At 39.0% G+C, this 21,665-nt stretch overlaps 1 protein-coding gene across 5 annotated transcripts in view; it reads left to right on the top strand.

The window, feature by feature from the left end:
• FAT1 (FAT atypical cadherin 1) overlaps nucleotides 1–21,665 on the top strand; it is a 112,884-nt gene that overhangs the window by 70,997 nt on the left and 20,222 nt on the right. For all 5 annotated transcript variants that reach the window (XR_004417931.1, XM_033059760.2, XM_033059761.2 and 2 more), the window contains 10 exons: nucleotides 6,296–6,571; nucleotides 6,782–6,992; nucleotides 9,438–13,505; nucleotides 14,116–14,312; nucleotides 15,640–15,793; nucleotides 17,031–17,264; nucleotides 18,522–18,911; nucleotides 20,122–20,336; nucleotides 20,742–20,879; nucleotides 21,167–21,310. Coding sequence is in view for 4 of the 5 variants with exons in the window: in XM_033059760.2 (XP_032915651.1) it covers nucleotides 6,296–6,571; nucleotides 6,782–6,992; nucleotides 9,438–13,505; nucleotides 14,116–14,312; nucleotides 15,640–15,793; nucleotides 17,031–17,264; nucleotides 18,522–18,911; nucleotides 20,122–20,336; nucleotides 20,742–20,879; nucleotides 21,167–21,310 (6,027 nt within the window). In the remaining variant the exon portion in view is untranslated. The remainder of the gene's footprint in view (nucleotides 1–6,295; nucleotides 6,572–6,781; nucleotides 6,993–9,437; nucleotides 13,506–14,115; nucleotides 14,313–15,639; nucleotides 15,794–17,030; nucleotides 17,265–18,521; nucleotides 18,912–20,121; nucleotides 20,337–20,741; nucleotides 20,880–21,166; nucleotides 21,311–21,665) is intronic.

Raw genomic sequence — 21,665 nt, 5'->3', positions numbered from 1 at the left:
TGGGGTTGCTGGCCGAGGCTCCACCTCAACCTGGCAGCCATGGGCCCCTGGGCAGACCTATACTTGGCGGGGCTGGGCTATGCCCACCGCTGCTCCATGCAGCATCCCCAGGGCCCTGCTGCTCCGGAAGTTCCCTGGTGCTCCGGGTGTCCTGCGGGCCCCTGACGCTCCAGGAACCCCGTGCTGCACGGGCGCTCCGGGAGTCCCCTGGCGCTCTGGGTACCCCGATGCTGGCAGGCTCACCCTGCGCCGCTGCTGCCCCGATGCTGGCAACTTTTCACCCCCGCCTGGACTGCGCCGCTGGGCTTTCCCCCCCATGCCTGGGCTGCTCTGCCGCTGCCAGCTTTCCCCCCACACCGCCGCTGCCCCAATACCAGCGGCTCCCCCTCCCGTGTGGCTGCTGCCCCAATGCTGGCGGGACCACCCCACAGGGCCGCCTCCCTGATGCCGGCGGGCCCGTGCCAGGCTGCCGTTGCCCCGATGCTGGCAGCTTTGCCTCCTCACCTGGGCTGCGCCGCCGCGCTTTCACCCCCCCGTGTGGCCGCCGCCCCGATGCCGGCGGGACCACCCCACGCGGCCGCTGCCCCGATGCCGCCAGCTTTCCCCAACCAGCCTGGGCTGCTCCGCCACCACCAGCTTTCCCCCTGCACCAGCATTGCCCCGATGCCCCCAGGCTCGCCCCGGCCCGGCGCTGGCCCGATGCCGCCGTCGGGCGGGCTCTGCTCGGCTGGGGACTGTTGCGGGCTCACACTTCCGGGGTGGCAAATGTCGCAACTTTGTACATCATATAAGGCGCACCGGACTATAAGGCGCACTTCCAGCTTCGGGGGAAAATTTTATTCAAAAGGGTGCGCCTTATAATCGTGAAATTACTGTAGATCATTTTTTTCATTGAAAGTAATACTTCAGATGGTTTACAACTAATTGCATCATTTTACCTATTGCCTTGCTATTGCAGAATTTTTAATATTGCTTTATGCAGATTTTTTATGGATATGGGATGAAGGATAGAATAATCTTAATTTACTACATTTTTGCATGCATTTTTGCTTGCTTGCGATTACACTACTCTGCAGGGACATTTAGAACTGATATGAAGTTATATCATCTCTGGATAATACAACTTTTTATTTATGAAAATAGTTAAAGACATGTCAATATAACTATAATGTAATTATGGGAGAGGAGTAGGTTTTGTACTCCACATGGAATCAGTAAGTGAAAAATGATATTAAAGCAATCTAAATGAACATTACGTGTAAATATTGCACATTGAGTATGTTTTGTCAATACAATGTAGCAATGTAGTAGCAATCAATACATCTCTATGTAAATTTAGGTTTCATCTGCCAGATTATTAATAGATTTGAAGTCCTTCCTCAGAATAATCCTGGGCTGCTTTGTTCTTTGTATAACCAGTGTGCATTGATCTCAGTGGGATCTGTGGGCAGAAGGCAGCTGTGCAACATACCCCTTGAATATTTTTGCAAAATGAGTGAAGTTTCTTTAGTTCCACAGCATTTTGTGTGAAAGATCATGTCATGGTCTGCGGATGTCAAGCTTTCCTAGATTGTGCCTCTTCCATTTTCATTGAGAAATGTTCAATACCTAATTTTATTTTATGCTACAGTTATGTTAGAATTAACACAAGTTTCTTCATGTGTTATTGTTCTCAGACACACTAAACCATATTTTTCTATATGGGTCTTTAAAACTGCACTCACAATTATTTCTGCAAGTGCTTTCCATTTAACTTCAAGGTCTTAACAGTTTGGTCCTCTTACATTTAAAAGGTAATTGCACATCTAGCACCTGTCACTTAGCCTCAGTAAGAATTCCTGAATTGAAAATGGGGTTTCCTTAGTATATTTATTTAACAGTTTACATTGGAAAGAGCCCCTGGAGTTCTAGTTAAAACTCTTGGTCAAAGCAGAGCAAACTGCATAGTTGATGTGACTGGTCAGGTTCTAACTTCCTGGGATGACTAGGCATACCACCTCTTCCTTGCTCTTATACTCATGTTTAACAACTCTACTTGAAAAATTTTTTTTCTTATGTCTGGTTGGATTTTCTCTTATTGGAGCTTGTGAGTGTCACCTCCTGTTCTTTCATAGTGTGTCTCTGAGAAGAGTGTGGCTCTTTCCTCCACCCCTCCTGTGGACAGATTGCTTTTCAATCCCCGCTGATTTTATTGACCTTTCATTGGATTTGTTTCATTTTGTCTCTCTGTACTGGAGGGCTTAAAACTGTAGAAGGTCTACATTCCCACCAGTGAGAACCAAACAGAAGGGGATAATTCCTTCCCCCTGCCCTTATAAAAGCAGCCCAGTGTGCAGTTAGACAAGATACCAAAAAGGAACGCGTCAGGTCACGTTAGATTTGTCCACCAGAATCTGCACAGGGCATAAAGTAATAACATCACTAGAGAAAAACGAATCCTAGAGTATGTAGATAAAACACTTTTCACTTGAATTTTAGATAAACTTTGGATTTTGCATGCATTTAAAGTGATTGCACTGATATATGAAGTTGTGTATTTGTAGTTGTGTTTACCAGTGTGGAGCGATACTGCAGCCTAAGCAACTAATGTGACAAGTAATGGAATACCTGAGCAAACCATTTGTAGTGACTGAGTCACTATGTTTATTTCTTGGCAATTTTTTTTAATAATTCGTATTTAATAATACTGTACATTTTGAGGAGCTAACTCCTTATCTGTTTAGCCGAACATACCATTTTAATTACTACACTAGCTAATACCAGAGTTGATGCTGAATCCTGATGCTATGATCAATGACTCACTTTTCAGTTAAACTGGTTCATAGGATATACAGTTAGTCCTGCAGGTTCTGATGTTAGTTTTACAATCACTGCATGCCTGACATTAAACTTAATAGTCTTCATGAGGTTTTTTTTGTGGTGCTCCATTCTAGAAATGCTGATTTTCTTTATTTGTGTTGTATACTACCAGCAGCACAGGTGACCATCTTCTGCTTCAAAGATTCGCTTAACAGAATTGCTCTGTAGTTGTATACCTTCTCACTTCCAATTTTAACCTAAATTTCTGTGTTTCCTCATTTGGGAGTGGAAATAAACATGAACTTAAATAGCAATTTTAATTTAAATGCATTGCATTTGACACCTTGTCTTTTCACTTTGGTTTTTTTTTGTGAGTCTGACCTTAATAATTTCTTAGGGATCGAAATGCAATAAAAAAATTGGTAATGAGTTAATTTTGAAAGCATAGTATCCATTAATGAAGTGTTGTTATTGTATATGGCCTTTAAAACATTACAGTAATTTCACGAATACAAGCCGCAGCAATTTGACAAAAATTTTGGTGGAAACCCGGAAGTGCGGCTAATAGTCGGGGGCGGCTAATATGTGAATAATTTTCTGACATTTACAACCCCAGACGTGCCAGCCAGGACTCCGAGCCAAGCACCTGCCAGTAAAAGCCGGCATTCCGCGATTGTTACAGTGTTACTGTGTTGCCCTGGCTCCCTGCAGGCAGCACGGGGGGCGGGGAGAGAGGCGGGAGAGCTCTCTTCTTCTTCCCTCCTCTGTCGCAGCCCGGGGGAGAGATGGGTGGGGGGGGCGCGCGCCATTGCCGCGGCCCGGGGAGGACGGGGGGGGCGCGCCGCCATTGCCGTGGCCCGGGGAGCCGACGGGGGCCCTGCGCCGTCATTGCCGCGGCTCGGGGAGCCGACGGGGGCCCTGCGCCGCCATTGCTGCGGCTCGGGGAGCCGACGGGGGCCCTGCACCGCCATTGCCGCGGCCCGGGGAGGACGGGGTGGGGGGGGCGCCGCCATTACCGCGGCTCCGGGAGCCGACGGGAGCCCCGTGCAACCATTACCGCGGCCCGGGGAGTGGGGGGGAAGTGCGTGCAGCCATTGCCGCGGCCCGGGGAGGGGGGAGGAAGTGCGCACCGCCATTGCCGCGGCTCAGGGAGCCGACGGGAGCCCCGCGCAGCCATTGCTGTGGCCCGGGGAGGCGGAGGGAAGCGCGCGCCACCATTGCCACAACCCGGGGCGGGGGGGGAAGTGTGCACCGCCATTGCCGCGGCCCGGGGAGCCGACGGGAGCCCCGCGCAACCATTGCCGCGGCTCGAGGAGGAGGCGGGGTGCTTTGTCCGCGCCCGCCGCCGGCGCCACGGGCGTGGGAAAGCTCCGTCCTGCCCGCCGCCGGCGCCACGGGCGCGGGAAGGCTCCGTCCCCGCCCGCCGCCGCTACCGTAGGAGCGGGGGAAGCTCCGTCCCTGCCTGCCACCGCGGGGCAGCGCCGACCCTGGGTGACCGAGCCCAGTGGCAGCGGCAGCCGGCCCCGAGCGGCAGCACCGGGCTGGGCCACCTGGCCCCGTCAGCAGCCCCTAGCGGGCCGAGCCTACACAGCCTTAGCTCAACCAGTAAACCCTGCCCTCCCGCGGTTCTGTTACTAATTGCACGCGGGTCCTCGCTGCGAACGACAGAGCGGCTTATATTCGGGTGCGGCTTATTTATGGACAAAAACCGAAATATTTGCCAACACCCCGAGATGCGACTTATACTCAGTGCGGCTTGTATTCGTGAATTTACTGTAATTTATGCAAAAATGTTTTTATAATTTAATTTGTATTAAGTGTTGGGTTTTATGCCTTTTTTTTTTTTAAATTGTGTCTTCATCTTAATTTGGTATAATTTTTAATTTTCCTGAGCACCATTGTTCAGTGAGCAGCTGTTTCTACTCAAATGCTTTGAGAGTATATTAGACCCTTCTGTCTTATTTCTTCTAAGAGGCATCAAAATTTATTTTATTTATATAAAATTTTAAAAGAAACTAACAACTGTGCTTGTGTTACTTTATTGCATGCTGTCTAATGACAATATAAAAAGACCACATTTTTAACATAATACTTATTCTTGCTTTTCATCTTCCAATTGAATTTGTTAATTAATGTATTTTAAAACTCGTCCTAATATGTATCCTGGGTCACATACCATTAGTATTTCTCCCCACTGGAAGTCAATATTTTTTCTCTTTGTTCCTTTTCTTTAGTCTGTTTCTAATCCATGACAAAACCAAACTCCTTAGTCTCCATAGCAACATCTTGCTGGGGATTTTATCTGTGTGGCAAATGATTCAGTTTTAGAGTAAGATGCTAGTTTCACATGGTTGACGTTTCCTCTTTTAGCAAGAGGTATACCATTTCCTAATTATTTGTCACCATCAGGATTCATCTAGTTTAGTTTCTACAGCATGGTACCTTGTCTAAATTACATCTGTAGACTCCACCAGTTACCAAAGGAAAGCAGTAAGGGTCTTCAAAGAGCGATTTAACCCACTTACAATATTGTAAGTACATATTTTAAAAAGCTCTTCATATACAGCCCTTAACAAATTTATACAAAGCACCTAACCTTTGGATGGATAAAAGCATGGCTGTACATGCAGCACATAAAGAACTTGAATTTAGCTGTGTGTTGCTGGAGTTTGCTGTCTACTTGCCAAGTGCTTTGCTGTTTCTTGTCTGATGTTATCACTGTTGAAGTAACAGGGATGATGGCTGTCTGTCTTATCCTTTTCATACAAAACTTTGGTGCTGTGAAAAGCAAGTGGAGGCGCAGGGATCCTGTGTGCTTCCAGTGAGCAACAATATACAAAGATGAAATTTAAGCATCTGATTTAATTTAACTGTAACTTCAGAAAACCGTGCTGGTGACCAGTGAGCTATGCTGAAATTGTGCTATGTTACTGGAGGATAGTAAACAATACCACCTGCAGTTCTTCAAAATAATGCACTTCTGTGGCAATTCCACCACTTTTCTGTTCTTGTCTAGGCTTGCAGATGTGAGGGGCTGAAAGAGGACTGGCTTTACTTGAGGGCAAGGAGTATTTATGCATGCACTGCCTTGAAAAAACATTGCTTAAAATTGTAAATTTGTACCCCAAAACAGGATTTTTACCCACTCTAGGATCCATATTGTATATTTTTAATTTTTAATTCCAAAATTAACAAGGAAATTTTTTTTGGTCTTGCTTTAGACAAAAATCATTCCCTTTAAGATGTCTTCTCTAAGATGTTTCTGGTTGCGCAGATTTCTGGTTTGACTTTGGGGAAGGTGAGGCAGATTTGGCTTTAGTGACATTCTTCTTCCATACATGTCTTGGATCTCTCCTCCTCCTCCAAGCAAAGTAAAATTGTCTTGAGGTGGTACTACTTCAGTATTATGGTCTGATTTTTAATGAAATATCCTCCTTTCATCTCTTTTTTTACCAAATATCACCAATGTATTCCCCTTTCCATTGTATCATTTCAGGTGTACATCAAAGTTATAGACACAAATAATCACAGGCCTCAGTTTTCTGCTTCAAAATATGAAGTTGTTATACCTGAGGATACCTTACCGGAGACAGAAATTCTGCAAGTCAGTGCCACAGACAGAGATGAGAAGAATAAACTGATTTATACAATGCAGGGCAGCACTGATCCCATCAGCCTTAAAAAATTTCGTCTGGACCCTGCAACTGGCTCCCTTTATACGTCAGAAAAACTGGATCATGAGACCATGAACCAGCATATTCTCACAATAATGGTACGTAGGCATGAGATTTCTTCTATTGTGAATGACAAACAGATACTTTAAAATGTCATTTTAGTTTGTCCCCATAATTCAAACATTTATTTGTATGTTTAATTTTTATGCAGTCCTTGACTCTGTGACTGATTGCACATTGAATTATTACTAATACCTGGTGAAGTACTGAAATAACAGTGCTAATAAGTGATGTGCTGACTGTTGCAGGTTCGAGATCAAGACGTTCCTGTGAAGCGCAACTATGCCAGAATCGTCATCAATGTCAGTGACACAAACGACCATGCCCCATGGTTCACCAGCCCTTCCTATGAAGGACGAGTGTATGAGTCAGCAGCTGTTGGGTCAGCAGTACTCCAGGTTACTGCACTGGATAAGGACAAAGGAAAAAATGCAGAAATTGTGTACTCTATTGAATCAGGTATATTCACTTTCTTACATTTTCAGTCTGTTGAACTCGCTGATGCCTTTTCAACTGTAGATGTGAAAAAACTTATGTGTGAAAATAAGGTTACAGTGCAGGGTTATGTGCCACATTCTGAGAGATGTACTGAAGATACAGCCTCAGAGTATTTAAAAGAAAGCTACCAATATTCGTCTATGTACTTTAGCTATTTATGTTATCCTCTAGATGCATTTGGCATATTTTATTAGTAGGGGAAGAAAAAGCCATCTTTAAGCGTTCAAAAGGAGTAATTTCTTTAGAAATTACAGAATAATTCCATTCAGGTCTAAAAAATGCATTCTATTTTGATATTTTAAGTCTTATTTTTTGTGGCATAGGCAAAGCAGGAATTTGATGAATATAGTAAGAACCTGAGTCAAGTGCTTTTGTGTTTAATATAATGCAGAAGTAAGGTGCTCAAAAATAACTTAAATATGCATGTTCCAAGCCCTTAAATAATCCCAGCTTTTAAGGTAAATTTTCTGATAGATGCAGCAAAGAAGGGGTTGCTTTCCATACTTGTGTCTGGCTGATTTTAGTAGTGGGACTACTATTCTATCTTATTAAAATATTTGTGAAATTCCTTAAGAGTTGGTCAATTTGGCATTAAAACTCCTTCCAGATTGCAAGCCAGGGAAGAACTGCTCCTTATTTTTAACGTCAGAGTAGCTTTCTGAACTTTCCTACAACAGTGTGATCCAGATAGTGGCAATTTTTAATATTAGAAATCAGAATGACATTGATTGAGTTCACTTAACAGACTGAAGTGGGTTTTGGTTCAGTCCATTAAATCTGAATTAATACAAGTTTCCCATTATCAAGGTCTTGAGCTTTGTAGACACCATGACTCGAAAAAAAAGTCATTTAAATTTCATTCCTTATGTGAAGTATTGCTTTCAAGGTACAAAATAATTTAAAATAAAAACCCTGGTAACAAGCATAAGAAACTGTATAATAATGAGAACAACAACAGGCAAGAAGTTACTCAATTACTGTTGAATGCAAAGTGATATGTGCAGATGCTTTTTCTTTATTTTTGTAAATTGTTGTGTAAATAATAGGAATTATTTATTGTAAATATTTTTTTTTCTTCCCCAAAGTGCTGTTTTCATATGAAAGCATACTTTCACACTGTATTAAAACAAAACTGTGATTATGATACTCTGACAAGAATGAATGTTTTTGAGTGTCTTATAAGTTACTTAAACTGCTTGAGATTTTTCTGTTGTTTCTAGAAATACGACATTTACTAAGCAGGACACCAACGTCCATGAAATTTTTCTCTTGCCTTTCCCATTTTGTTAGTGCTTGTTTTATGAATGCCAAACAATGGCAAGAAAAAATGTGTGTGCCTGCAGTCTAGAATGAAGTAACATGCTGTTCTGTTCCTTTTTTCTGGCTTTTTGTAGGAGTAAATGTAAGACCTGTAAGATTTATATTGTAGGATTGTGATCTACTGGGAGGTTAAAGCATTATAATTGATATTCTAAGCAAATGGAAGGAACATTCCTTAAATGCTTGTAATGGCTACTTAGATTTGTAATGGGATATTCTAAGAATGCCACTGTGTTTGGAGTCTCCTCTAAAAAGCCCAAAAATACACAAAAAAAACCCAACAGTAAAAACCCCAAACAAAACACAAAACCTCCTTCTTGCCTACTTGTGTGCAGAACTCAGAGACTTTTAAAGTTGTTTTTTTTTCATGCTGAGATCATGGCTTTAGTAATGTAATTTTTTAGATAAGTAAAATGTTAAATCTTGGCATATTTAATATATGAGCAGAGTCTTGTATGCAGTATACTTCATCTGTATATTTCAAAATTTGAAGCAAACAATTGCTTATATTAAATGGCAGCTGTGTCTCAGCGGATATTATTTGTTTTTCTAATGCTATCACAGGGAATAAGTTGTCTATGTATCCATAGGAAGTTGAGAGAGGTAACTATTTGTCCAATTCAAAAAGTTTGTTTTTGAAGCAGTGATTTAAACAATACTTGTATAAACAATTAAGATTCACAAGGGTTTGTTACAACCCTTCTTTTTCTCTTGTCCAAAAAATTTCAGCTGTTTTAGATTATAAAATGTAACTTATATTCCACTAATGTTAACTTCTGAATACGGGTTCCTTTCAGCTGCAGTCACTATTTGTTTGCTAAAAAAAAATTTCGCATTTATTTTCAAGGCTTGGCTGGCTTTGCTAACTATATTTTATGCAGTGTTTCCAGAAGTAAAGTTAGAATTACTGCCAACTCTTGATTACAGAAAACTTTCCAGACAAGCTAACAAATGTTTATCAAGCAAAACTGAGAAACTTTCATTGTCTCTGTGTTCCGTCTGTGTCTTTTTGAGTATAGAGCTAAATAAGCAGTCATCCTTAAATTCTGTATACTTCTTTCTTAATTGCTTTTTCTTTCTTCACAGGGAATATTGGAAATTCCTTCCTTATTGATCCCATTTTGGGTATGATTAAAATTGCAAAGGAATTAGATCGGAGTAACCAGGAAGAATACAACCTGATGGTAAAAGCTACAGATAAAGGACATCCTCCAATGAGTGAAGTAACTTCTGTGCACATATTTGTTACAGTTTCTGATAACGCCTCACCAAAATTCACAGCCAGAGAATATTCTACAGAAATCAGTGAAAGTGCCAGCATTGGCAGTTTTGTTGGAATGGTTGCAGCATACAGTCAGTCTTCTGTAGTTTATGAAATAAAAGATGGCAATACAGATGATGCCTTTGCTATCAACCCCAACTCAGGTGTCATCGTTACCCAGAAGATACTTGATTTTGAAACTTTGCCTTCTTATGCTCTAACTGTGCAAGGAACAAACATGGCTGGCTTGTCCAGTAATACAACGGTTTTGGTCCATCTTCGAGATGAGAATGACAACGCACCAATTTTTATGCAGGCTGAATATACAGGACTCATCAGTGAATCAGCTTCAATTAACAGTGTGGTTCTGACTGACAAGAATATCCCATTAGTAATTCGAGCTACAGATGCTGATAAAGAATCTAATGCTTTGCTTGTTTATCAAATTGTTGAACCATCTGTCCGCCAGTATTTTACCATTGATTCTAGCACTGGTGCCATTCGGACAGTAATGAACCTGGACTATGAGGAGACAAATATTTTCCACTTTTCAGTGCAAGTACACGATACAGGAATACCACGTCTATATGCGGAATATGCAGCTAATGTTACTATTTATGTGATTGACATCAATGATTGCCCTCCTGTGTTTTCAAGAGAGCTATACGAGACATCCATTCTGGTTCCTACTTACAAAGGCGTGAAAGTCATCAGTGTAAATGCCACTGATGCAGATTCAGGCATTTTTTCCCAATTAATTTATTCCATTATTGAAGGCAACATTGGAGAAAAATTTTCAATAAACCCTAAGACTGGAGATATAACAGTACAAAACACAACTCAGTTAAGAAGCAGATATGAATTAACAGTGAGAGCATCTGATGGCAGATTTGCAAGCACTGCATCTATAAAAATTAATGTGAAAGAAAGCAAAGCAAGCCAGCTGAAGTTCACACAGAGTTCTTACTCTGCAACAGTGCCGGAGAATTCCACAGAGGCAAAAACAATAGCTGTTGTTACTGCTATAGGGAATCAAATAAATAAGCCTTTGTTTTACCATATTCTAAATCCAGACAACAGATTTAAAATAAGCCAAACTTCAGGAGTCCTTTCAACAACGGGAATACCGTTTGATCGTGAACAGCAAGAATCTTTTGATGTGGTCGTGGAAGTGACAGAGGAAAATAAACCATCAGTTGTTGCACACATTGTAGTTAAAGTCACAGTAGAAGATGTAAATGATAATGCTCCATTTTTTGTCAATCTTCCATATTATGCTGTTGTTAAAGTAGACTCTGAAGCAGGCCATGTTATTCAACGTGTGACAGCAGTAGATAAAGATACAGACAAAAATGGAGATGTGCATTACTATCTCAAAGAACATCATGAGCATTTCCAAATTGATCCCACTGGTGAAATTTCCCTGAAGAAGAAGTTTGAACCAGACACACTAAATAAGGAGTATCTGGTCACAGTAGTGGCAAAAGACGGAGGAGACCCTGCATTTTCAGCTGAAGTTACAGTCCCAATTACAGTTATGAGTAAAGCTATGCCAGTGTTCGAAAAGCCTTTCTACAGTGCAGAGATACCAGAAAACATTCAGCTCCATAGTCCTGTGGTACATGTGCAAGCAAACAGCCCTGAAGGACTCAAGGTGTTTTACAGCATCACAGGTGGAGATCCTTTCAATCAGTTCACTATCAACTTCAACACTGGAGTTATAAATGTTGTTGCCCCTCTTGACTTTGAGTCCCATCCAGCCTATAAACTGAGTGTCCGAGCAACTGACTCCCTAAATGGGGCACATGCTGATGTGTTTGTAGACATAATAGTGGAAGACATCAATGATAATCCTCCTGTGTTTACAGAGCAGTCTTACATTGCAACACTTTCTGAAGCATCTGTCGTTGGAACATTCGTTGCACAAGTGAGCGCTACAGATGCCGATTCTGGAACCAACAGGGGAATTTCCTATCACTTGGTTGAGGATAATAGTGAAAGTCATGACTACTTTCACATAGATAGCAGCACTGGACTCATTCTTACAGCAAGAACTTTGGACTATGAACAAATTAAACAGCATAAGTTACTAATAAGGGCCATAGATGGTGGCATGCTGCCCTTGAGCAGTGATATTATTGTAACTGTGGATGTAACTGATCTCAATGATAACCCCCCTCTTTTTAGCCAGTTGCTCTATGAAGCCAAAATTAGTGAACTGGCTCCTCGAGGACATTTTGTGACATGTGTGCAAGCCTCAGATGCAGACAGTTCAGATGTTGACAAACTGGAGTACTCCATTCTGACAGGCAATGATCAGAAGAATTTTGTGATTAATAGTAAAACTGGCATTATCACCATCTCAAACCTACGCAGACAGACACTGAAGTCACATTATAATCTTAATGTGTCAGTTTCTGATGGTGTGTTCAGAAGCTCAGCCCAAGTCCATATAACTGTAATCAGTGCCAACATGCACAGTCCTGTTTTCAGTCAGAATGAGTATGAGGTTGAACTAGCTGAAAATGCTCCATTGCATACTTTGGTTACTGAAGTTAAAGCAACAGATGAAGACTCTGGCACATATGGCCACATCACTTACCACATTGTAAATGACTTTGCCAAAGACAGGTTTTATACAAATGAGAGAGGACAGATTTTTACCTCTGAAAAGCTTGACCGTGAAACACAAGCAGAGAAAGTAATTGCCATTAGTTTAATGGCCAAAGATTCAGGAGGGAAAGTTGCTTTCTGTACTGTTAATGTAATACTTACAGATGACAATGATAATGCTCCTCAATTCCGAGCAACAGAGTATGAAGTAAATATTGGGTCTGATGTTCCACGGGGTACTTCGGTCATTAAAGTCTGGGCGTCTGATGCTGATGAAGGTACGAATGCAGACATCACATACGCTATTGAAGCAGAGTCTGAAAACGTAGAAGAGAACTTAGAAATTGATTCATTGTCTGGTATAATTACTACAAAAGAAAGCTTAATTGGTTTGGAAAATGAGTTTCTTACTTTCCTTGTTAGAGCAATTGATGGTGGATCTCCCCAAAAAGAGTCAGTTGTTCCTGTCTATGCTAGAATACTCCCACCAGAAGTGCCTACTCCAAAATTTTCAGAACCATTTTATTCTTATACTGTTTCTGAGGACATTCCACTTGGAACTGTGATAGATGTTATCAAAGCAGAGCATAATCAGACTTTAGTATATAGTCTGATTAAAGGGAACACTCCTGAGAGTAACAGAGATGACTTTTTTGTGATTGACCGCCAGACTGGAGAGTTGAAACTTGAGAAGAGTCTTGATCATGAAACAACCAAGTGGTACCAGTTCTCAATCCAAGCACAGTATGCAAATGAAGATTATAATGTTGTTTCCTCAGTAGAGGTAAGCATTCAAGTAAAAGATGCAAATGATAACAGCCCCATTTTGGAGTCCAACCCATATGAAGCATTCATTGTAGAAAACACACCAGCTGGAACGAAAGTCATACAGGTTAAAGGAACTGACTTGGATTCAGGACTCAATGGGCAGGTTACTTACAGCTTGGATCCTTCTCAGGAGCTGGATGTTATAGAGTCTTTTGCCATAAACATGGAAACTGGCTGGATTACCACTCTGAAAGAACTCGATCACGAGAAACGAGACAAATACGAAATCACAGTGGTTGTATCTGACCGGGGTGAAAAAATTCAACTGTCTTCTATGGCTGTGGTTGAAGTTACTGTCACAGACGTGAATGACAATCCTCCACGGTTTACTGCAGAGATATATAAAGGAACAGTCAGTGAGGATGACCCTCCTGGTGGGGTAATTGCCATCCTGAGTACAACAGATGCTGATACAGAAGAGACCAATAGACAAGTCTTTTATTACATCACAGGTAAATCTTTTTGGGTAGTGTCAGAATAACCATTTGAGTGGTGCTGGAATGATGGGAGATGAAACTTAATCTTTGAAGAGATTGGCGAGTATTTGAAACCACAGAGCTTCAAAGAGAGATTGTGTGTGTCTTAATATGAATGCTAAAAACGTCAGTGGAAAAATGAGTTTTACTTGGCTTTGCTTCATGTACTCTTTGCTTAAAATACTTTTCTCTGTATATTATTTATGTATCAAATTTCATTTTAAAAACTATACTTAGATTAGTGATGTAGTTGAAGAACAAATGAAAGAAATTTCACAAAATAATAGGCTGTTAATTTCCAGTGGAGTATTTTAATGTTTTTATTTAGCATATGTCATATGATGTTTTCTATAATGCTGTATGAATTTCTAAATTAATTTTTATGGATTCTGTTGGCCACAGTTCAGTTGGTTTTGTGAGCATCAACTGACAATTTCTACCTGGGAAAGGAAGCAGTGAAGCTGTTTTATCATAAAACCACAAAGTGCCTGCTTATTTGCTTTTTTTTCCCTAGCTATACTGTAATTTTGATAGAGTGTTAGTGGAAACCTCCATCTTTAAATAAATATTTCTTTTAATATTTCAGGAGGTGATCCTTTGGAACAGTTTGCTATCGAAAATATACAGAATGAATGGAAGGTCTATGTCAAAAAGCCTCTGGACAGGGAAGAAAAGGATAATTATCTTCTAAATATTACAGCTACTGATGGGACCTTTGCAGCTAAAGCTGTGGTGGAGGTTAAAGTCCTTGATGGTAATGATAATAGCCCTGTTTGTGAAAAGGTAGGCAGAGTCTTGTATCTTCCATTACTGCTGCTTTCATACATAAAATTTACATTTTCTCTGAAATTGCTTCTCAGGAATCTGACAAATACCTATTCCTTTTAAACCAGTAACAAAAATTTGGACTATTAAGATAGAATACTGTCAAATAAAAGATACATCACAGATTTTTTAAAAATCTGAAGACAATTCATTGACACTCAGTGAGTATTTAAGAGATATAAGGAGAATTGTAGTACATTTCTCCTATGTTAATTCTTTAAAAAAAAAATTCTTTTAAGCTGCAGCCATTAGAGTTTATATACTCTGTTTTATGGAAGTAGCAAAGTTTTAAAGAAAGCTAAATCCCATTGCTTAGTTGAAATATGTATTTCCTGTGATAAAAGAGTTGAAAAGAGTGGAACATTACCCTGCAATTGCAGTCAACAGCTCCAAAAATCTGTAAACCATAAATGTTTTCTTGTTACAAAGCTGTCTACTTTACCAGATTTTATAGTCTGCAAAAATGGACATGAAAAAAAAGAATGGAAAAAACTGAGAAAGATAGCCTCTGTAAGATGTTATTGCTTCTTTTTGACTTTTCATATTTTAACACAGATTTGATATTACTAGGTTGAAATCTTCCTCTGTTCTAGGAAGGACAAGTATACAGTGAACACAAGGTTTATTTTCTTAGTTGATATTTATGTTGGTTACTTCTGTATAAATGGTTGCAGTTATACACAGACTGCAAGTCAGTATTTTTAGCTTTTTTTCCCCTTTTATTTTCCCCTTTGTGAATATTGGTGTTACAAGTCTTCATGCTTCTAATGCAACGCACATTCCTGACATGGATGAGCTGTAAGAGTGCTTAGTGCCATTAAATTCTGAATCCTTTTTTATTTTTAATTTAATCTAGAAGGTCTTGTGTCATTAAAAGGGCAGATACCAATTTCTTGTAGGTTGAGACAGACCTAGAAAAGATGATCCACCAAAAGAGTTAAAAGTGAAATTAGCAAAAATCTGTAACTTCTGTTTTGGGAACACATTCTGTTATCAGTTAATCAATTAGAAGTGTTTCGAGTTCTGAGCAATGCAGGGATGTTTAAAAGTTCCTATGATGGCAGTATTAAATACCTTTCTGAATAATCTAATAAATGTGAAGTAAGTAATTAGAAAATCTTAAGTTCTTTTAATTTTCAGTAATTTCATCCTCTGGTTCACATTATATGCTACTGAACATTCGAACAGAATATTATTTCCTCTATCATTCCTTCTTCCCCTCCCCTTTCCAAGCTCTGCTTACTTCATATGTTTAGTTTTTCAATGTAACTTTGAAATCTTGCAGACTTTATATGCTGATTCAGTTCCTGAAGATGCCCTTCCTGGCAAACTGATAATGCAGGTGTCTGCTACAGATGCAGATATTCGTTCCAATGCAGAAATTACTTACACACTGCATGGCACAGGAGCAGAAAAATTCAGACTCACTCCAGACACAGGTAATAATACTTTATACATTATACAACATTCTAGACACCTCATTTTATCAAATCTTTTGTTATTACATTAAGACATAAATGTCAGCCATTAAAACTTTTCACTAAGGATTAGTTTATTGTACAGCAGTTTAAAATGTGACTTTCTACTACACAAATACTAGTAATATATTGAATAAAGTCAGGCAAGAGGCAGGTATTTTAATATGAGGAACTAAAGCGTAAACAGGGTAATTGCCCTGAAGCCAGAAACTTCTGTGCCAAAGTGACTGGAATAAAAGTATGCCATAAATTTTGCTCTTTTTATATTCCCTGTAGTAGTAGTAGCAATAATGATTTGTAACTGAAAATATCTTCCTTCGGATTGTCCTTGCTGTCTTTTGTTTTGGAAAATTAAATGAGATGAGGTTAGATGGTGCAACAAATTTCTTTTCCATAGTGAACACCAGAAGTTCCCCCAGTTTTATTGAATGAAATTAACTTTTAGGTTGCTTCACTTTGGTCTTCATGGCATTTGTGTGTTTTGTATTATATTATATATAATAGGTCACAGTTATTGCAAAATTACTGTGCAGGCTGCAGTAGACATCCAGTAGGAAGGCAAACAGTGTAGAAAAAATGGAGTAAGATGAATACAAAAATGTAAGTAGAAGAGATTAGTAAACTTCATTGACAAAATAAAGAAGAAGGACTTTACTTCATGGGTTTGCAGGGTTTTTTTGTCCTTGAGTGTCACCTATATGATGTGCTACTGTGTTGTTACATAAATTGATAATTGGTGGGGCTAGAATAATCACAAAAAGTGTTTCAGGAAATGCCAATGACTACAGAAGGAATACAACTAAATAACCCAGAAAAACCAGACATGGATTTAACCTTGCATTTTTTTAAAGCCAGAGTTCTAATATTTTCATTTTGTTTGCACAAACAGACATGGATTTTTGCGTGTATATACGTTATATCTCTGCACTATCAGGGAGTTTAACTTTAGCTGATTTCTGTTTCAAGAGCATTAGAAAAAAAAAATAAAGAATTTCAGTTCTTAATCTTTTCAGGCTGAAAAGGCAGGTCACTTACATGCTTTGCCCAAAGTGGAGTTCGTTAATACAGTATAGCTGTTGACTTAGCCACTGATGAAATTACTGTAAACAAGAAAACTCTTGTTTAGCTTTTCTGAAAACATGCTGGGCGTACTTAAGCTTTGCAACTTGAATCAACTTATGTGTTATGGTATTTGTAGGTGAACTGAAAACATTTATGGCACTTGATCGCGAGCAGCAAGCAGTTTATCATCTTCTAGTGAAAGCCACAGATGGAGGAGGAAGATTCTGCCAAGCTAACATTATCCTAACTCTGGAAGATGTGAATGATAATACCCCAGAGTTTACAACTGATAGTTACTCCATTACAGTGTTTGAAAACACAGAGCCTAAAACCCTTTTGACAAGAGTGCAGGCAACAGATGCAGATGCAGGTATGCATTCTTTGACTGATACTTTTGTCATTTTCTCAGACTTACAGTATCATTTCTTTAGTTTTATCTTGAGAGGTGTCAAGTGTTTCAGTAGAGCTGACAGATGTTCAATACCCTTCAGGATTAGACTCCTGAAAGATATATTTTGGTCTACTAAATCTTTTAACACGTGACTTCCATATGTGAGTAGCTTGGAAGACATCCATATAGTGTCTTTGGAAAAAAGAGGAGACGGGGTAGAGACAAAATGTAGGATATTTGTAGTGTCATAAGGTAATAATGTTAAGATTGATTAGGTTCATCCTTTTACTTCTGATGTGAGCAACAGGACTATCAGGCCATGTCTGTTCATGTAAATATGTATTCATGGATTTTTTTGAATGCTTCTCAGGCCAGCCATCAATGATCAAGAGAACCCTGGTCAGCTGTAGCTTTATGTATATGCTGTTAAGATTTTTACTGTCTCATTGTCTTCATTGTTCAGTTCAAAATATTTAAGTGAACATGAACTGAAAATGACGTTAGAGTTTGTTCATAGGCTTTGTTGTAAGGAACATAACAGCATAAAGTATTTTTAAATGTGTTAAGTATGTATGATTTCCACATCTCATCAATTTCTTAATCAAGTGGTACTAACAAATAGTTGCCTCAGTCTCCTAAAACACCTGAGCTCCTTTGTGCTATGATAATCTAGGTTGCTCATTTGGAAGGTAACAGACAGATGTTTTCATACCTCACTAGTCTTTGAGGCTCAGACAGACCAAAACACTTGCCCCTGAAATTTGTGAGGTTTTTGTTTGTTCTATAAAGAAATTGTTGCTAGAAATTATGCTCCTGTTAATTTTGGGGCAAGATTCTTAAATAAGCATACTGATTTTGAGTCTAGTTAATTGATACAACCAAACTCTCCCTTATCATCCGCTGTTATTATAAGCTTGCTAAGCAGACTATTGTTCTAAAATTGTAATTACATTTATACTAACAATTGTTTCATATTAACTAGTGCTGTAACTGAAGCAGAACCATGGTTCATACTTTCTGTATGACAGAAAATCAGTGCAGTGAAGTGTTAGCTTATTTTTTTTTGGAAGTAATTCTGCCCCTCACAAGAGACTTTAACTCTTTTTGAAATTAACTTCTAACATGAATGATAATATTTAGCATGCATGTCTTATTTTCATAGCTATCAGATGTATTATTCTGTTGTTATGTATTTTAATGGCTTCTTCATACTTGAAAATTGTTTTCAAAATGCAGGGTTGAACCGTAAAATCCATTATTCACTGGTGAACTCAGCAGAGGGGCAGTTCTCTATTGATGAATTCTCTGGAATTGTTCGTTTGGAGAAGCCTTTGGATCGGGAATTACAAGCTGTGTATACATTAACTTTGAAAGCTACAGATGAAGGCTTACCTAGAAGACTGTCTTCAACAAGTAGTCTTGTAGTTTCTGTTTTGGATATTAATGATAATCCACCCGTATTTGAGCACAGGGAGTATAGTGCAAGTGTATCGGAGGACATTTTGGTTGGAACTGAAGTTCTCCAGATCTATGCTGCAAGCAGAGACATTGAAGCCAATGCTGAAATCACATACTCAATAGTCAGTGGGAATGAACATGGAAAATTCAGCATCGATTCAACAACAGGTAACAGGTTACAGCTGTGAATATTACTTTAGGCCAAACAAGCATGATGCTATACTGACTTCCTCCATAGTTCAACCAGGTTATGTATGATCTCTGTGCATCATCCTGGCTGACAAGTTGCTGCTTCTGTCTTTTCACCCATTTTGCCAGCATGTTTTCTAGAGGAGTGCAGTAAAGTGCAGAATATGAGCTTTATTTGTTGCTTCTATTTATTGGATTATTACTTGGATTAGGTTCATTTAGCTGGCAAGAGTAAGGGTTTCCTAACTGGAAATTCCCCACTCTGGAGGCAGGCAGGTAGAAAGACATTTGTAATTTGTAATGAGATTTGTAATGAAAAACATAATAGTCTTTCCATAAAAGGTATATAATCAGAAGGAATGGCCAGGCTTGGCAAAAGAAGGATTAGAAATAAAATTGTTTGGGAAGATTAGTCATTGGTCCACAAAGGCAGTAATCCTAGAGAACCTTGGAATAGGAATATTATGTTCAACCATATATCCAGCATGACAGTGGAGATTTTAGGCTTGTATGATAGTCAGGTTTAGTCTCAGAGACTATTTAGGTTATGTTGAGACTTTTTCCCTATTAATCACAATTCTTTGTTAAAAATCAATAAACACTTCAATTTTAGTTTTGTTTACATATATAGTTCTTTTCTAGAGCTAATTTCTGGTAAAGTTGTTTGGGTTTGGGGGAGGGTTAATAAGATTTCTACCCAAAAGTTAATTCTAACTGACGTTTAGTAGTTAGTTAAATAGTTTATTTATAGTAGTGCAGTAGTTAATTGTACTAGTGTAGTGGAAATTACAGTTCTGCTTTTTCCAGTGGTCATGCTGGTACTAAGGTATAGAAATACTTTGCCAGATAAACTTCCTATATTTGGAAAGGAGTAAAAGGGGTCCAGAAAAACTCATCCAACAAATCAGTGTTTATACTAGGGACTGCACTATTTTAACTAGTCAGTTAAAAACTCACATTACAAAATGTAAGCCCAGTTATTTTAAACTGTGAATCAATCTCTTGTGGCAATGGCAGGAATTTCACATCTTTTTACTTACATGTGTAAAGCATAATCATTTCATTGGGTAGCTCCAGCTTTACAGTGACAAATCAAAATCTGTCAGGTCAAAATAAAAAGTTGCAACACATAATAGTATAGCAGTAACAGAGTTTGTGTGAGGCTTTATTTTTTTTTTTCCTTCCCTAGGAGCCATTTTTGTCATTGAGAGTTTGGATTATGAAGGTTCCCATGAGTACTACTTGACAGTGGAAGCCACAGATGGAGGCACACCTTCATTAAGTGATGTTGTAACAGTGAATATTAATGTCACAGATATCAATGACAATTCTCCAGTGTTTAGCCAAGACACTTACACTGCAGTAATCAGTGAAGATGCTATGCTTGAACAATCAGTTATTACAGTACGTGTTGTTTTTTTACTTTGAAATACTCTGTCATGATGATCATGCTTTCAGTCTGGAAGGAATAAATATTGATTGGAAGGTGAACATCAATTAACAGATGTTTGCCACTGAATGAACTGAAAATTTACTTTGAAAAAGTTTCAGAAGTAGGGACTTCAGATGCTGTGGGAAAGTAGCTAATATTTTGTGATATGTGTGTATGTTCTCCTCCCGAGACTATGACATAACTTTCAAAAGAAATTCAGGAAATTAAGTGATGTTGGTTTGTTCTATTGAGATAACATTTCTCCTGTGAACTGTGAAATTTGTTAGACCAAGAGAACTCATCTTTGGGATGAGTTTATCTGAAAAGGACTAGATTTTATTTCAACCTGTTTTAAATGAGACTCTAATATCCCTTAGGTTATGGCAGATGATGCTGATGGACCTTCCAACAACCGCATTCACTACACAATTACAGATGGCAATCAAGGAAATCCTTTTACAATTGACCCTACCAGGGGTGAAATAAAAGTGGCTAAGCTTCTAGACAGAGAAAAGGTGAGTTTTTTTGGTGTTTTTAGGGCAGCTGGGATTAATTTACCTATACATAATTGATGACCACCATTTTCTTATTCTATTTGTAAAATACCATTTCGTGTTCCAGAATTAATATAGCTATAATAAAGTGCAAGCATCTCTTTATATCAGTACTTTTGGGAGGAAGAGAAAGGATTAAATATATGAAGGAGAACTTTACTGAGGGTTGTTCTAAAATAATTCTTCCATTAAATGTTTTAATTTTTTTTTTTTTTTTTTTTTTTTTTTTTTTTTTTTTTTTTTTTCAGATTTCAGGATATACCTTGACAGTTCAAGCTTCAGATAATGGAAGCCCACCTAAGCTTAACACAACTACAGTTAACATTGATGTTTCTGATGTAAATGATAATCCTCCGGTGTTCTCAAAAGGAAACTACAGTGTTATCATCCAGGTAAATACAACTAGTAAAGTAGTTAAATCAGTAATGTTATTGGACTGTGAATTTGTGACTTGAACTTTTCTGTAATTTTAATTATTTAAGGTCACCACTGAGACTGCTTATCAAATAAGTGTTGAGGGTTATAAAATTCCTGTTTGCATGTTATATAGAAACTTACATTGTAAGTTGTCAGATTCACAGAATGGGTGAGGTTGGAAGGGACCACAGTGAGTTGTCTGGTCCAGCCTCCCTGCTAAAGCAGGCTCATCCTCGAGCATATGGCACAGGATTGAGGCCAGACACTTCTTGAATATTTACAGTGAGGGAAACTGCATAACCTCTCTGGGGTCTTTTTGAGGTTTCTTGT

Source organism: Catharus ustulatus, chromosome 5, assembly GCF_009819885.2.
Source record: "Catharus ustulatus isolate bCatUst1 chromosome 5, bCatUst1.pri.v2, whole genome shotgun sequence".
NCBI lineage: Eukaryota > Metazoa > Chordata > Aves > Passeriformes > Turdidae > Catharus > Catharus ustulatus.
This window is presented reverse-complemented; position numbering and strand designations above follow the sequence as displayed.